Source organism: Tupaia chinensis, unplaced genomic scaffold, assembly GCF_000334495.1.
Source record: "Tupaia chinensis unplaced genomic scaffold, TupChi_1.0 Scaffold144346_1, whole genome shotgun sequence".
NCBI classification, from domain to species: Eukaryota; Metazoa; Chordata; class Mammalia; order Scandentia; family Tupaiidae; genus Tupaia; species Tupaia belangeri.
In genome coordinates, this window is record NW_006204205.1 from 4938743 (window position 1) to 4956952 (window position 18210).

The window sequence follows — 18210 nt, forward strand, 5'->3', positions numbered from 1 at the left end:
TCATGTTTTAAGCTCTCCCCCCCCCCCCCCCCAATCTCCCTAAGACATAGTTGCTAGTCTAGTTGGGCCTTGTGAATATTTCATGACCCCCTTCCTCATGGAATTGACTCATGACCAGGGCTATTCTGGAGGTATGTTCCCCTCTACCACTTTAACATCTCAAGATCAGAGGCACTGAATTAATGTACAAGCTGTGGTGATTATGCCGATCAGTAATCTGGCCTTCTATTGTAATCTTCAACAGTGTATGTAGAAACCAGACCCGTGTCTTAGAGACAGGGCATCTGTGCAGACCTTATAGATGATATATGTATTCTTTGTTTTTTTGTTTTTTTGAGAGAAATTTTTACTATAAGGAACATGCGTTTGCCGAAGAAACAGAGACAAACAAAGTGAGATATCACCACCACCCCCAACCCCCCCGTGGAGATGGCCATGCTGCAGCAGTCCCTTCTCCATTCTGCTCTTGGGATTTGAGGCACGTGCTCACACACGCCTCATGTCAGTTTTAAGCCACCAAGTCCGAGACTCGAACCACAGTAGACTACATAGGGTCTAGCGACATAACCATTACTGCATCTGCTGGCCCCTATTCTTTGGTCTTAATGTATGTAGCCTGAACATCTGCTCATTGAGGGCATGGACAATATTTTCTCTGCCTGGCCATCTTTGGAAGATCCTGCCCTGCTTGTATAAGTAAATTAATTTCATTCTTTTCCTGCTGTACCTCTAGATGGGTTCATTAGGATCAGTAAACCATTACAGGCACACCCGCTCAGATTAGATTCTCTTCTGGTTCATACACATACACACAAAAGCACCCTCAACAGGGTCCCATGCTGCAATTCACCCCTAATCTTAGCCTGCCCAGATTACGGGGACATGTGCATATGGCTAGCATACTCAGGGAAGTCTGGGCCTCTGACATATGGGTCCAGCCATGCCATAATTCACTATACCAACACCTGTCGCCTGTCTTCTTTTTTCCCCTTTTTAAAACAAGATATCCTGCCTCAGCCTCCCATGTAACCAGGACTATAGGCATATATTACCTCACCTATCTTTTAGGGTGGGCTAGGAATTGAATCCTAGCCTCCCGTATTGCCTCAACAGCATTCCAGCAACTGGCCTTGATTGCAGTTTTTGATAGGGGAATGACAAGGTCCCATAGAAAATGAACTTCATGATCATCTTTAGGAATATAATTTGTAATATTACCTATCTGCTCTCTTCCAATATTATGTAAACCTTTCTCATTTGTTGTGCTTTCCTCTTTTAATCTATTTATTCTTTTTTTTTTTTTTTGGAGAGGTTCTTTGCTATAGGGTGCGCATGCTCCCCAGACAGACAGAGACAGACAGACAGAAAGTGAGAAATCACCCCCCAAGGGGGATGGCCACGCCTCAATCCCTTCTCCTCCATTCTCCTCTCGGGATCTTGGGCACACACGCACACACACCCAGCGTGAGTTTTAAGCCACCAGGTTCAGGACGCGAACCTCGGTTGACTACATGGGAGTCCAGCGACATAGCCATTATGCTAAGTGCTGGTCCCTCTATTCTTTTTCGTGTACTAAAAAAATCTTTCTTACTACCTTTTTAGTAAGAATTTGGCAGAGCTACTTGGTTGTTAAATCTATCATTGTTAATTGGCAGTTTTTATCTTTACAATCAGGGACGATTACTTCTTTTCCAAATAGCTCCATGTTGTATTATTAACCTACTGGAAACCAAGTTTTCTTTAGTTTTTTTTTTTTTTTCTTTTACTGTCTTCTGATAATTCTCTTGACTGGTTGCATATCAAATTTGGAGGGCAGTGTTGGGGAATAATGAGGTTAAGGTATTTCTGGTTTAAGGGAATAATGAGGTACATTTTATGTAGAGACCATTTAAACTTGTCTTTTTTTGTTATTTAATTTCATTATTATTATTTCTTATACATTTGATATAGGACATATATACTCACCAGAGAGAGAGAAAGAGAGAGGAAGTGAGAAATAAGCCACCTTTGCCATACCACCTGCTGGCCCCTTGTCTATTTTTTATTATGACCTTGCACCAACAATGTTAAATAACCTTAGTGGTAAACTACTCCATTCTGTCCGGGATATGGACTCTTCTCACATTCTTCTGCTCTTTCATTGTTCTTGGTTAATCTTACACTTTATTATCCTAGTTTTTAAACCCAGTTATCTAAGTAAGGACTAGAGAAAGGTTCCCTGTGTCTTCACAGAGTGAATACATTGTCCAATTAACATCTTTTTTGCGTAATTAGTAAAGTATATCACTTGGAGTCTCTTTAGAGAGAGATTTTTTACAAAGTCAAGAGAAATATTGATAAACTTAGTTATCTGTAAAGGATGTCAGTAAGGATGTTTAAAAACATGGAGGGTGCAAATATGACTATGTCATCTGTAGGGATAAAAAATAAGACTTAAAAGATGATATAACTGTTGGAATATTTGGAGGTCTCTGAAAAAGAAAAGGTTACATCTGTTTAGAAATGAAACAATGAGAGGCAGTGGTGGTTAAGGCAGCTGCATCCCTCATGGCCATCAGTTTGGTTTGAGTTTTTTTTTTTTTCCTAATTTATTTACATTTATTTGCTGTACATCATTACAGTATACAAAATGAGATTTCCCATCCAGAATACACTGAATATTGGCTCAATTAAAGATATCACCATACTTGTTATTGTCAACAAATAATTTTCCATTTCTTGTTTCTTATATATTTTGCTGCTTTTTTTTCCCTCCTTGATTCCAATCTACCTCCTGCTCTCTGCCATTTCTCACACTCCTCCCACATTGTCTCTGGTATCTACATGCCTTTATTTGTTTTCCTTTTTCCCACAGTTTATTGATTCGTGAAAGATCTTTTTTTTCTTTTTTAGGGGAGTGGTTTTTGCTATAGGGCGCGTGAGCTCACCAGAAAGACAGAGACAGAGAGACAGAAAGCGAGAAATCACCCTCTAGGGGGAATGGCCATGCTGCAATCCCTTCTCCTCCATTATTCTCTCAGGATCTTGAGCATGCATGCTCACCCGGCGTGAGTTTAAGCTACCGGATCTAGTACTCTAACTGTGGTTGACTACATGGGAGTCCAATGTTATATATATATCTTTAAACACATGTCTAACTTTAGGCATCAACCTCAATGAGTAGAATGAACATTATATAAAGTAGCATCTAGCTGGGGCTATATAGCTTACTGCCGTTGTTAAATAGGTATTTTTTAATGCATTTTTTTAACTTCAAGAAAAACAATTTTAATTTTAATAAATCAAAATTTAAAAATGCTAAGGGGGGGAGCTGGCAGGTGGCATGGTTGTCAAGGGCGCTGGGTTTCCACATGGCCGACTGCAGTTCGCGTCCTGGACCTGGCGACTTGCTTTCTCGCTTTCCCTTTCTCTTTCTCTCTCTAGTCAAACTAAAAAACAATAACAACTGGAAATAAATAAATAAATAAATCTTATAAAAAATGCTAAGGGAAATTTGCTTAAGACTTAAGGTCAGGATTCTGTTCCAATGGTAGGTAGATAAACCTATCAACAGTTCAAGAGAAGACAAAACTCCTTAAATCTGGAAAACAAACCATAGAAGAAAATCAGTAATGTTTTAGTCAAAAGTCATAAAATTTTGCTTCATCAGTTCAATCTCATGTACTTAATCTCCTGTTCAGTTTGCATTGTTACTGTGGTCTGTTCTTTCCGTTTAAATTCTGAAAGTTAACTTTCAATGTTATTATTAACTTTTCCGGACCCAACCCCACCAATTAAGTTGACTGTTCTCTTGGTTGCTTTTTGTAGTCTTATTTCTGTGTGTCTGACTTAATTTTACTCCCTTCAGCACTTTGAGAGCTGGTCTGGCATTGGTAAATTCTTCCAGGTTTTGTTTATCTGAGAATGTTTTTGCTTTTTCTTCCCATATGAAATATAATATTGCCAGGTATAGTATTCTTGGTTGAAACTGTTTTTCGCTTAACGCTTTGAATATATTTTCCTGTTATTTCCTTGCATTGTTTCTGATGAACAGTCCGATGTTTGCCTCATGGGATATGCTTTGAAAGTAACTTGATGTTTCTCTTTCGCCAGTTTTAGTATCTTGTCTCTGTGGTTTTGGCCATTCTGGGTATGATGTGCCATGGAGAAAATCTTCTTGGGTTGATACTATTTGGAAGTCCTTTGTATTTCTTGGGTCTGGATATTTGAATGCCTCTCTAGGTTTGGAAAGTTTTCTTCCAGTATTTCGTGGAATAGATTATCAATACCGTGTTAGCTTCTTTACCTTCTGGGATACCGAATATCCAGATGTTTGGGCGTTTAATGATATCTAGTGTTACTCGTATATTATTCTCATTTGGAGGAGTTATTTTCTCAATCTTTTTGGTGAATTTTTCTAGGTCAGAAGTTCTTCTACATCTGAGATTGATCGTCTGCATGATCTAATCTGCTTTTAATACTTTCAAGGGAGGTTTTGATTTCCTGTATTGCAGCCTTCATCTCTAACAATTTCATTTGATTCCTTGTTATGGTGTGTATTTCCTTTTTCAGATTGTGCAAGAACTTGCTTGCCTACTGGAACTCATTGTCTCTTCTCTTGCATTTTCTGGAATTCATTGTCTCTCTTCTTTTGCATTTCTGTTTGCTTTATCATTATAAGTATTATGTACTCTTTATCTTACATTTCCATGAGTTCCCTTGTTTTGTCTTTGGAGGAGGAGTTATTCTTTTCCCTTAGGGGAGAGAGATTTTCTTAGCTTCTCATAGCTTGCCTACTGGAACTCATTGTCTCTTCTCTTGCATTTTCTGGAATTCATTGTCTCTCTTCTTTTGCATTTCTGTTTGCTTTATCATTATAAGTATTATGTACTCTTTATCTTACATTTCCATGAGTTCCCTTGTTTTGTCTTTGGAGGAGGAGTTATTCTTTTCCCTTAGGGGAGAGAGATTTTCTTAGCTTCTCATATTTCTCCTGCCTCTGCAGTGGTTTCTGGTCTCTGATGGATTATGTTTTTTTCCCTAACCTTTGGAGTTAAATCTGAGCATTCACAGGCATGCAGGAGGAGGTGATCTGCAATCTCTAGGCAGTACCGTTTTTCTCACTTTGTGCAACAGATACCATGGAAAATTGAGGATTACTCTGACTCTGGCTACATCTGGGGAGCAGGAGAGTGAAGTCTGGGCAGAAGATCTTCAATTGTCCTAATCCCTGAAAGGGTCTGCTCAGAACTCAAATGTAGATGGCTGGTAATTAGATTGTCCTGGCTAGATCTGGGGGTCAGGAGGGTGAGGTCTGGGCAGAAAATCTTAAATTGTCCTAATCCCAGTTTGAGTCTTTGACCCAGCAACTTGAAAAAATATACTGGGTACATATGCTTGTGTGCCCAAAAACTTGAAAGGAGGTTTAAGTGGAGGAGAAGGGATTGAGGAATGACCATCCCCGAAAGTGATGCTTGCTTTCTTTATCTCTCTCACCTTGGTGAGTGTAAGTGTACATGCCCTCTGGCAAAATGTAAGAAAAAACAAAAAAAGAAAAGAAAAAAGAAAAAGAATGAGTTTATATACTTTCATACAAAATATTAAGGTTTTGGTTTCTTCCATTGTTTGAATGGAGGCCTGTTGGCCATGTTAAAGAACTCTGTGAGTTGAGGAAACTCAAGTCTTTTATAATTCTGAGACTTTTGTGACTTCCATGGTTAAGAACTCTGTCATAAATAGTTGGTTGCTTAAAATCAGAATTGCGTGCCAAATTTTAAGAAGTATATTCGAAAAACAATTTAAAACTTTCTGTTCCACAGGACTTAAATACTATTTATTCGTATCTTCATGGAATGGAAATATTATCAAATCTCAGGGAACATCAGCTTAGGTAAGTATGTTCCCATGTTTAAGAGTGTGTACTATGTAATTATTTTTTAATTTATCAAACCTTTTATAGTCCTTATACTGTTTTTACCACTTATCTAGTTTGCTAGAGTTTATTTTCTGATGAGGATGGCTTCTGGATGGGGAAAAACATAATGAAGACTGTATATAGCATCTAGTAGTAAGTACTGTGAATACAGTCAAACATGGTGATGTGAAATAAAGTAGGTAGCTACTTGAGTTTAGTCAGTCAGTGAGAACAAGTATGTTTTGAGTAGACTTGAATGATAGAGATCTAAACCGAGAAATAAGACATCATTAACTAGATCATAGTGAGAAGAGAGATGGAATTGTGGAAAACTAGTGTAAGTAGGGAGGGCCACGTCATTTAGGGAATTTTGTAGGATAGGCATAGGAATTTGCATTTCTTTTCCCAGTTTCTCTTTGCCATGGAACTTTAAGTCTTAACATTTAATCCAGTTTTGTCTCCCATAAAATACGGATAATAATAGTTTTTTAAAAAAGAGGTTTTTGTCTTAGGGTGTGCTCTCTGGAGAGCGAGAGAGAGACAGAGACAATGAGAAAGAAAGTGAAAAATCTCCCCCTGGGGGAATGGCCACACCACAGTCCCTTCTTCATTCTCCTCCCAGGACCTCTGGTACTTGCACTTGCACCTGGCATGATGTTCAAGCACTTGTACATGCACTTGTACCTGGCATGATGTTCAAGCCACCGTCCAGTAACGTAACTGTTACACCATCTGCTCGCCCCAATAATAGTATTTTTTAAAAGTCTTTTGAGGGGGCCAGCAGGTGGTATGGTGGTTAAGGGTGCCGGACTTCCACGTTGCTGACTGCGGTCCTAGACCTTGTGGCTTGCTTTCTCACTTTCCCCCTCTCTCTTTCTCTCTCTGTTCCTCTCTGACCAAATTAAAATAAATAAATAAATGAAAACTTTTATTGAAAAGTCTTTTGAGGATTAAATAAGAATAAGTATCTAAAGCAAAACACAGTACTCAGTGTGTATTAGCTAGTGAACATAAATTCCTGTTTTTGTTGTTTGTATTGGTATTTATTATGCTAAATTCTAAGATAGGCACTGTATGTTGTATTATGGTGTTGTATTAAAGTGAAAGGAACAGGACTTTTGATTAGACATAGTTCCTGTAGACCAAATTCATAACCTTTTCTTTTTTTTTTAATTGCCAGAAGGTATGTGCGTTCAAGAGGAGGGGAGAGAGAGTACGTGTGCCACATAGCCCCAAGTGGAGCATAGTTATACTGCAGTACTTGTTCCATCTGCTTAGGGTTTTTTAAAGAATTATTTATTTATTTTTATTTATTATTATTATTATCATTATTACTTTTAATTTGCTATGGAGTACATGTGCTCTCCAGAGAGAGGTGGAGAGGAGGAGGGTGGTAAGAAAGCAAGCCACCTGGTCTGGAACTTGAACTGTGGCCAGCCATGTGGGAGTTCAGTGCTTTAACCACTATGCCACCTGCTGGTCCCCATCCGATTACAAATGATTTGAGGATATGCACTTATGATGGCACATTTTTTCCAAGCCACTGGGGCTGAAATTTGAACCACGATTGGCAGTGTGGGGTCCAGCTTACTACTGTACACTACGGGGCCAGTCCCTCATCACCTTTCTGAACTAATTTTTCTCTTCTGTAAAATGGGCTGTCCTACTTATCTTAATGTTATTGTGATTGTATTTACAAAAACATTCTACTGGGGCCAGTAGGTGGCATGGATATTAGCTGGATTCCACATGGCTGACTCTGTGGTTCTAATCCTGGACCCATTGGCTTGCAAATCACACCGGGCATGTCCAAAATTTCAGGAGGAGAATAGAGAAGCCAGGATTACAGCATGGCCATCTCCCCTGGGTGATGATATCTTACTTTACCTCTCTCTCACTCTCTCTGGCAAGCACACATGCTCTATAGCAAATCTTAAAAAAAAGCACACACACACAAATTCTAGCCTACTGTAAATAGCTAACTGTTATAACTTTGTATAACATTTTTATTTTTTAAAGAACTTCTTTCCTTCCTTCCTTTCTTCCTATCACCAGAGAGGGAGAGAGAAAGAAAGCAAGCCTCCAGGCCTGGGAATCGAACTGCAGTTGGATATGTGGGAGTTTAGCACCCTTAACCACTACGCCACCTGCCAGCCCCATGTATAAAATTAAACATGTTTCCCATTTCCCTCCATGACTAGCTTATTTAGTTACTTTTTCTGGGTGTTTTTCAAGTTTCTGGTTGTGAAACAGATTATTAAAATATAATTGTTTGGGATTTATTATTCCGTTTTGCTTATAACTTAAGTCAGGTGTTAGTGTATGTTAAATAAATATATCAGGAAGAAAAAAGAAAACTGAAAATTAGAGTATTTAGTAATGCTAAAAAGTTATTTCTTATTTTGTATTTTTTTAGTTTTGCTATAGGATGTATGTGCTTGTAGGAGAGAAAGGGAAGGAAAGTGAGAAATCATCACTTCAACAGGAATGTCCACACCACAATCTCTTCTCCCCTTGGGATTTTGGGCATGCATACAAGCATGCACATGTATGCAGCATTTATTTTTAAAATGGGTCCAGGGCTCAAGCCACAAAGTTGACCTTTGCCTCAACCACCACTCCACTGGCTGGCCCTTAATGTTATTTTTAAAATGCAGGCAAATATATATATTTATTCAGCATATTTTTTTGTAGGTACATGCCTGTGCTAGTAACTTTTTCACAGAGGATTCACTAGTGAGCCAGAGAAATGTACTTTTTTTTTTCATAATAAAAGAACATTATTTGGTGTGTATTGACAGGTTTTATAATGTATATAAAAATATTATGCCATTTAATCTTACCTAATTGCTAGGTTCAAAAATATTGTATTATATACATATTTCTAAACTCTTCATAGTTCAGTGAAAGTTTAGTCCTAGATATTTTGTTGAGGTTATTCTAACAATTTTTGAAACAAAATGTGAGATAATCTTTATATTTTACTTTTTTTAATATGTTAGATTGATGTCTGCAAGAGCACGCTATGAGAGATACAGTGGCAATCAGATTCTTTTTTGGTAAGTATTTCCATAATTAACTTAATTACTTTTATGTTTAAATTTTGTCTTTTGGCATTGAAATACATTTGATTCCAAAACAATTTGTAGAGCAAATTGAAATACATTCATAAACCATACAGTATGTACAGATAGTGCACAGAAAGCATATAGTACAATGCATTTTAATAAATGTATATACATGTATACTACTTAGTTGAAAATATGAATACACTAACTTTCTAGGAGATTGTAGACAACTCTCTTTTGAAATAGTAATTACACTTCTAATCTCTTTCATCTTAGATTAGTTTTACCTCTTTCTGAGCTTCTTATACATGGAATCTTTCATGCGGGTTTTTTTTTTTACTTAGCATATGTCTAAGATTATTCATTGTTTATGTATTTGTTCTTTTTCACTGCTATACAGTATACATTAGTCTAAAAATAATTAACCTCTACTGTTAATAGATATTTGTGTTATTTCCAGGGTTTTACTATAATAAAATTTCTGTAATATTGTATTTATGTCTTCTTGTGCCCTCATTTACTCATTCATGTTGGGCATATTCCTAGGAATAAAATGGCTAGAAATTCACATGTTCAAATATAGGAGATTCTGACATCTTTCTAAAATAGTTGTACTAATTTCAGTAACCTTGTGTGTGTGTGTGTGTGTATATATATAGATATATATATATACACACACACACATATTAGGTTATCCGAAAAGTCATGATATATTTTTCTATGCAAAAATGTGACACGACCTTTCTAGCAACCCAATAATAAACTTCAGTTGCCTCATATCTTTGAAAATCTTTGATACTGTCAGTTGTTTTGTTGCTTGTTTTTGAATTTTATCTATTCTGCTCATTTTGTTTTATCCCATTGTGATTTTATTTTATATTTCCGTTTACTAATAATAATGAATGGTTTTCATATATTACAGGCTATGTGGATAGCCTCTTTTATGAAATGTTGATTTAAATTCTTGACTATTTTTAAAAATTGGGTTTTTATCTTGTTTTGATTTACAAAAATTCTTCATGAATTCCGTATTAAAGTTCTTGCTGGATATATTTATTCCAAATATCTTCTACTGTATAGTTTCCCTTTGTACTCTATTAATGACATCTTCTGAGGAAAAGAAATTGAATATTTCCCTTTATGATTAGTGCTTTTCATGTCCTGTTTAAATACGAATCTTTGAGCCAGTAGTTGGCTTGATAGTTAAATCACTGGACTCCCAGATGGCCAACTTCAGTTTTGAGTCCTGGACCTAAGCAGGTTGCTCTCTCACTTTGCCTCTCTTTGTCTTATTCTAGTGATTGTATGTGCCCTATAGAAATTAAACAACAGCAATAAAATATTTTTTTTAAAGAGTTAAAAAAAAGAAGGTCTTTACTTTTGTCAAAATTACAATGAGCCTGTAACAGTGGCATAAGTAGGTGGCAGAGTACTACTGTATGATAATGGAGCCATATGGGAAGGCCCTGGGTTCGGAACCCTGGGTTAACCTGAGCACACCCATTGTGCTTGTGATCCTGGCTTACTGAAAGGCAAGAGGTGGGCATCAGGATATGATGAGGCCCTGTGAGGAGTATTTGTATGTTATGTGTGTGTGGTTTTTTTTTTTTTTGGAGAGAGAGAGATTTGCTCTAGGGTATGTGCACTCACCGGAGAGAGAGAGAGAGAGAGAGAGAGAGAGAGAGAGAAGACAAAAAATCACCCCCCTCCCCCAAGGGGAGATGGTCACGCCACAATCCCTTCTCCATTTTCACAGGATCTTGGACATGCACACATGAGCACACACATACCTGGTGTGAGTTTTAAACCGCCGTGTCTGGGACTCAAACCACAGTCGACTCTATGGGCATTCAGCCACATAACCATTATGCCATCTGCTTGCTGGTCCCTGTTTCTCTTTGTCTCTGCCTTTCTCTTTTCTTGAAGGGAATAAATAAATTTGTTTGTTTGTTTGTTTGTTTTTGAGAGGTTTTCACTATAGGGCGCGTGCGCTCGCCAGACAAACAGAGAGAGACATAGAGACAAAAAGCGAGAAATCACCCCCATCACGCCACAATCCCTTCTCCTCCATTCTCCTCTCAGGATCTTGGGCACACACGCACACGTGCCCAGCGTGAGTTTTAAGCCACTGGGTCTGGGACGTGAACCGCGGTCAACTATGTGGGAGTCCAGCGACATAGCCATTATGAAAACTGCTGGTTCCCTGTTTTTATTTTTTTAATTTTATTTATTCATTTACTTATTTTGACCAGAGAGACAGAGAGAGAGAAAGTGAGAAAGCAAGCCACCAGGTCCAGGACTTGAACCATGGTTGGCCATGTGGGAATGTCCAGCACCTTAACCACCACACCACCTGCTGGTTCCCTGGGAATAAATACATTTTTTAAAAGGAAGATTTTCTATTCTGCTTTTGTCCTGATGTTTTGGTGTTTTCCTTTTCAAATTTAAGTCTACCATTCATGCTAGAATTCATTTTTGTTTACAGTGTTTGTAGAATCCAAGGTTCATTTTTCTTAATTTAAAATGCTAATTTTAAAATAACAAACCTGTTCCATGTTAATATAAGTGATATGTATTATATGAGAAACATTTGTTTTCCCAAATATATTTAATTGTATTTTTGCAAAGGTAATATATCTGACTGGCATTAGTTGGATTCTCATACCGTCTGTATTCAGACTGTTACTTTTTTTAAATGAAGGAAATATGACCTCATACAGAAACAAAGTTGGAAAAAATCCAATGTCTTTTAGTATCCCTTTCAGATAATTTGGATTTTTTCTTTGTTACAGTACTAGCACTTGAAAAGTTTCTTACAGATAAGTTGGAAAATGGAATCTGAGGCTTTCATCTGTGAGCATTTTATACTCTGTTGTGTTAGAAACTATTATTCATCTTGCACTCTGAATGGATTTTGTAGCATTAAACTTTGGTTATTTAGAAAATATTGATGGAGGGACCAGCAGAGGGCATAATGTTTACATCGCTGGACTCCGAAATTGGCTGACCGCAGTCCCATACCCAGAGGCTTGAAACTCAAACTGGGTGCATGTGCATGCATGGCCAAAATCTTGAGAGGAGAATGGAGGAGAAAGGATTGCGGTTGACCATCCCTGTAGGGGGTGATTTCTTGCTTTCTGTCTCTGTCTCCAGTGAGCACTCACGCCCTGGGAAAAAAAAAAGAAAGAAAAGCGAAAGAAAGTGTTGATGGTTGTTCTTTTTCCAATTTTGATACTTTTTTTTTTACACATGATTAAAAAGGATGTTTGCTAAAATTATTTATGATCTCTTTCAAAAAGTTAAGGGAAGGGCGTGGGGGCGCCCGCCCTATGGCAAAAAGTTAAGGAAAGTATCAAGTTCACATTAGTGTATGCACATTTTCCGAAATTTAAATGTTCTTTAGTCCAATTTTTTTGTTGAAAACTTGGATCTTATCTTTGGCAAGATTTGTTATTTATCCCTATAGATGTTAAGTTGACCCAGCATTGTTAATTGGAAAACCATCTTTTTCCCTATTGTGTTTCAATGTCCTTCCTTTCTTTTCTTTTTTTTTTTTTTTTTTTAAAGAGAGATTTTTGCTATAGGGCACGTGGCTGCATTTGCCAAAGAGACGGAAAGCAAGAAATTACCCCCTCAGGGAGGATGGCTATGCAGCAGTCCCTTCTCCATTCTCCTCTTAGGATTTTGGGCGTACACACAAATGTGCCTGGTGTGAGTTTGAAGCCGCCAGATCTGAGACTTGGACCGCGATCAACTACATGGGAGCCCAGCAATGTAACAATTATGCCATCTGCTGGTCCTTGTCCTTTTTGTTTTTAATTTACATTCTTTTATTTATTTGTTTAATAAATTTATTTATTTTTAGATTTTGCCACAAGGCGTATTTGCTTGCCAGAGAGAGAGAAGAGGGAAATTAAGAAATCACCCTCTATCCCTGGGGGGTTGGCCATGCTGCAATCTCTTCTCTGATCTTCTCTCAGGATTTAGAGAAGGCGAGCACATGTACTTGACATGATTTTCAAGCTACCTGGTCCAGGAATCGAACTGTATTTAGCCATGTGGGAATCCAGTGTCTTAAACCACACACCACCTAGTGGCCCCAATGTCCATTTTGTTTTAAATTAAGTGACTATATGTCTCAATGTTGGCACCTGTTATGTATCTCTTTCTGGTTTCTTTATTTTGCTCCTTGATCTGTTTACCTTGATCTGTTTGTGCCATACTACCCTGTTTTAATTTCTCTAGCTGTGTATCCTTTTATTGATTGATTCTATTAAATCATGGCTTCCATATGCTTTAGTATTTTCCTTATGATATGTAGAAGTTTCACTTTGCTATTTGATATGTGCTTCAATTTTATATTTATCCCCATATATAGTTGTATATAATAGGCTATCATGTTGATTATACTGTGATTTATTAAAGCATTCAAATGACACTAGATATTTAGGTTGCCTTTAATTTTAGATACTTAGATTACTATACTGATTTCTGCATTTTAAAAATACTGGATTGTTAAATTTATTTGTATTTCTAGTCACAGTTAATTATAAGAAAATTAGTAAGCCTAGATAAATAGTAAAAAAAAAATCAGTTCAGTTCATCTAATTTCTGTCATGCAGAGATAAAAATGATTTCTCTATGATAAATTCCTTGGGATCAAATTGTGGATTTATACTAGCTGTGGTGGCACAGCTATAACCAAATTCAGTATTGCCAACAGTCTTGTGAGAAGGTCCTGGGTTAGTATCCTAAGATCTTCCTATGATCCTGAGTTTGGGGGTGGATCCCAGGGTAAAGACACTGTTGGGAGTTCCTGTGACTGTCTTTTTTGTATCTGTCTTTTTCGTGGGGAAGAAATAAATAGTTAAATAAAGAAATTGTGGAATTAAAGGAAAAAAAAAACGTTTTTATGGCCTGTGCTGTATATTGCAGGATTGATTTGGAAGAAAGTTACTGTGGTTTGTTGTTGTGGTCTTAAGAATTACTTACTTAATTTTATTATTATCATTTTCTTTCTTTTTCAATTTGCGATAGGGCATGTGCACCCACAAGATAAAGGGGGGTGGGTGGGAGAACAAGCCAGCCAGAGAGAGAGAGAAAGAGAGAGAGAGAGAGAAAAGCAAGCCATCACTTCCAGAACTAGAACCATGGCTGGCCATGTGGGAGTCTGGTGCCTCATCCACCATGCCACCTGTTGGCCCCTGTTGTGATTTTTATTTGTAGTATCATTAAACAATGAATAGACATTTTTATTACAGCCTTTGTAACATGGACTATATTGTGAAGATTTGTTTAAATATCTTCCTTTGTATGTTTTGTTTGTTAGCAATAAGATTTTATTTCCTGTGTTCTGTGTATCTTGTCATAAATTTTTTTTTATCTTTTGCTCATTTTTTTCTATATTGTACCTATTATAGACAATAACTTTTATCATATTCTCTTAGAAAATTGTTTGCCATTTGTCTTTTTATTATATTCAGGTTTTAATTTTTATGGGCTGAAGGGTGTAATAATGGGCTTCAAAGTTGAATGTTATTGTTCTCTTGTACAAGTATGATTAAAAAAAACTTTTGTATTTTGCTTTTTTGAGGGAAGGAAGCATGTTACTTAACTTTCTTAAATAATTGATTAAGGCAGCATTGATTTCAAAGAAATAGTATACGATTTTACCTTGTTTCTTTGTGAATATTTCTTTTTTATGTCATAAAGCACTTTATTCACTTATTTGTTGCTTTACAATGTGTAGAACTAGATTTCATCAAAGTTACCTCAATTTTTTTATATGTTGTATTCTTTTTTGTGTTTTAGAATCTTTATATTGACTTTTATTTGAATATAGATCAAATTGTATCTGTAGTCATTCAGTGAATGGAAAGTTTATTATAAAATATATTACTGTGATATTAACTTTATATTTTTTTTTTTTTTTTTTTGAGAGGTTTTTTGCTATAGGGTGTGTGCATTCACCAGACAGAAACAGAGAGACATAAAGCGAGAAATCATCCCCCGGGGGGATGTCCATGCTGCAATCTCTTCTCCTCCATTCTCTCGGGATCTTGGGCACGCATGCACACACGCCCGGCGTGAGTTTTAAGCCACCAGGTCCGGGGCACAAACCACGGTCTACTACATGGCAGTCCAGCAACATAGCCATTACACTAACTGCTGGTCCCAATATTAACTTCATATTTCTCAATAAGGCATTATTATTTCTTTGTGCACCAAATATTTCTTTATTAATATATTTGAAATTTCAAGTATATTCTTTTTAAAATTTTTTTTCTTATTCCTGTGGCAGTGACCTGTTTTATTGTATGGATTCGACTGGTTTATAAGCTTGATATTTCATGTTTCATTACCTATACATTGCATTTATCATTATTTCTAAAGTATTTACTCAAGTATGAATTTTTAAATTTTTTATTTGTTGATCTTTTAAAATTTTTATTATTATTTTTTTAATTACTGGAGAGTTCACCAGATAGTCACAGTTAAGGCAGGGAGAACAAAACTCTGATAGTTGCATGGTCACTCCACAGTCTCTTCTGCCCTGTCTCTCCATACAGTCAGGATTTAGGCAAGCAAACATACATGCCTGGCTTGCTTTTCAAGTCACTAGGGTCAGGATTCAAATCACAATTAGGCTTGTGGGATTTGGCTTCTTTAACCATTAGGCTTTCAAGCTGGCCTAATTCATTCATTTATTGTTCACTGTTTATCTGCTGTACATTATGTTTGCCTGTGTATAGAATGGCAGGATTACAGATACTGTATTTGCCCTTACTGAAGTTATGCTGTAATAGGGGAAAGAAACTTAATTAAAATAGTTATAGGCATTACATGTTATCAAGGAAAGTATAGATATATAGACTAGTGGGACAGAATTGAGAGTCCAAATGTAAATTTTTATGTTTAGGAAGATTATTTTTGACAAAGATACTAAAGCATTTCAATAGGAAAAGCAGTGTTTTCAACAAATGGTTAAGTGGTTCTGGATCAATTGGATATTCACATGCAAAAAGTGAATTTAAGTCTTCAATTTATGGCATGCTAAAATTGAGATATAACTTCACACGCATTAGAATAACTATGATGAGAACGAGAGTAACAAGTGTTGGCAAGCATGTGTTAATGCTGGAATACTCAAGTGTTGCAGGGGGTAATGTTGAGTGGTATTGCCACTTTGAGAAGCAGTTTCATAGTTTCTTAAAATGTTAAAAATTGCCCCAGCTGTGGTTTCACAGGTGGTAGGGGAACTGCTGCTCCGCTCTGGAAGCCATATGGAAAGGCTGTGAGTTTGTGTCCTGGGTTTATCTGAACAGGCAGGGCATGCCTGTGATCCTGGCTGGCTTCAAACCTGTACAAGGATCATGGCATGAAGACCCTGCCAAGGGTATCTTTCTTCCTTTCCCTCTTTTACCCATAATTCTGCTTTTAGATATTTACCCAAGAGAAATGGATACATGCACAAAGACTGTACACAAATGTTCATAGCATTATTCAGACCAACTAGAACTGAAAACAAAATGTTCAGCTGATAAATGAATAAATAAAATGTAGTATATCCACATAATGGAATATTATTTGACAATACAAAGGAATAAAGTACTGATACATACTACAACATGGATGAACCTCAAAAAGCATTAGACTGATCAGAAGAAGGAAGATGGAAAAGGGCACATATTATATGGTTTTGTTTATATGAACTGTCTAGGAAAGGCAAATCTGTACAGAGAATGAAGTATTGGTTACTTGGCACAAGAGGTGGGAAGAGAGGGTGACTGTAGTCAGATAAAAGCTATCTTTTTGTGGTGATGGGGAAAAATCTAAAATTAGATCTTGGTATTTGCGATTTTTAAAAATTAGTCCTAAGAATTGTTGAATTATACGTTTAAAATTGATCTGTTTATGGTATATAAGTTATACATTAGTTGCTGTTCTTAAAATAATAAGTGTAATACAAATCTATATGTGGCTAGTTATAAATTTTTTTTTTTTTTTTTTTTTTTTTAAGAATAATGTGAGAGGGACAGTTTGAGTCCCAGACCTGACGACTTAATATACATGCTGGAAGTGTGTGCGTGCGTGCCCAAAATCCCAAGAGGAGGATGGAGGAGAAGGGATTGTGGTGTAGCCATCCTCCCTGGGGGCAATTTCTCACTTTCTGTCTCTGTGTCTTTTTCTTTGTCTCTCGGGCAAGCACACACATCCTATAGCAAAAATCTCGCCAAAAAAAAAAAGGAATATAAGAGTTAACTGAGAGTTTAAGTTCAGAGATTAGGAGGCAGAGAAAATAACATGTATGGTTATGCTTAGGTGGGAGGCAGCATGGTAGAAAAAGTGAAAATACACCATGTGTACTTAGTACCAGAAACAGCAAAGAGGTAGCAAGAGTAGGATCTGGAGAGGCATGTGGAAGCCTTGTGTTTTTTTTGTTTTTTTTTTTTTGTCATTATCGTAGGATCAATGTGAAGTCTTTGAAGGGGAATTGAGTATGCCTTCCATATTGGAGCTAAATTATTCTTGTGTTCATTTGCTTTCAAAGACATAAAGATCACATGGCCCCATGTTAGAGGGTTTCACTTTCTTTGTGTTTCCTTATCAGATGATTGGCAAACAGTGCTCTGAGCGTGGAATGGTTTCTAATCCCTGAGCTGACATAGCTCTTTTGGTGGTAGGAATGAATTTAAAGATTTTTCCTTTATTTATATTACAAATGATTAATGCTAACATCATGACTACTTCAGCCTAATAAGATTAAAATTGTAGACTTATGTTGACATTCAGTCAGAACTTTTACCTTAATTTATGCAAATTTATTGATCATTGATTATATTCCTTTAAAAAAATCAGTGATTTTTTTAAAGTCTGTTTCAAGAGTAGGGTAGTAGGATATGTGAATATAGAATAGATACTTAACAGGAGTTTTGAAGCCACTTATATCTTCTCTCAGTGAAGATGAGAAGGGAGCTCATTTTTGATTCTCGGGGTATGCAGTAGGGTTGACCCAGAAAGCTTGTTCTTGATGGTATGAGGAATGGTTTAGAGGGTGGGCCTGGTTTGGAGGGAGAGTGGTAGTATTGATTAAGAATAGAGAATACTAGAAGAGATCAAAGACTGAAGAAAATGATAGGCAATTTTTTTTTTTTTGAGAGATTTTCACTGTAAGGGCGCGTGCGCTCGCCAGACAGAGACAGACATAGAGACAGAAAGCGAGAAATCACCCCCCAGGGGGGATGGTCA

The 18210-nt window shown here is 36.8% G+C and overlaps 1 protein-coding gene across 5 annotated transcripts in view; it reads left to right on the forward strand.

Annotated features, from left to right (window-relative positions):
* RAPGEF6 (Rap guanine nucleotide exchange factor 6) overlaps window positions 1-18210 on the forward strand; it is a 263794-nt gene that overhangs the window by 21893 nt on the left and 223691 nt on the right. For all 5 annotated transcript variants that reach the window (XM_006166893.3, XM_006166895.3, XM_006166894.3 and 2 more), the window contains 2 exons: window positions 5799-5869; window positions 8896-8952. In XM_006166893.3, the coding sequence (XP_006166955.1) occupies window positions 5799-5869; window positions 8896-8952 (128 nt within the window). Of the gene's footprint in view, window positions 1-5798; window positions 5870-8895; window positions 8953-18210 lie in introns of those variants that run through there.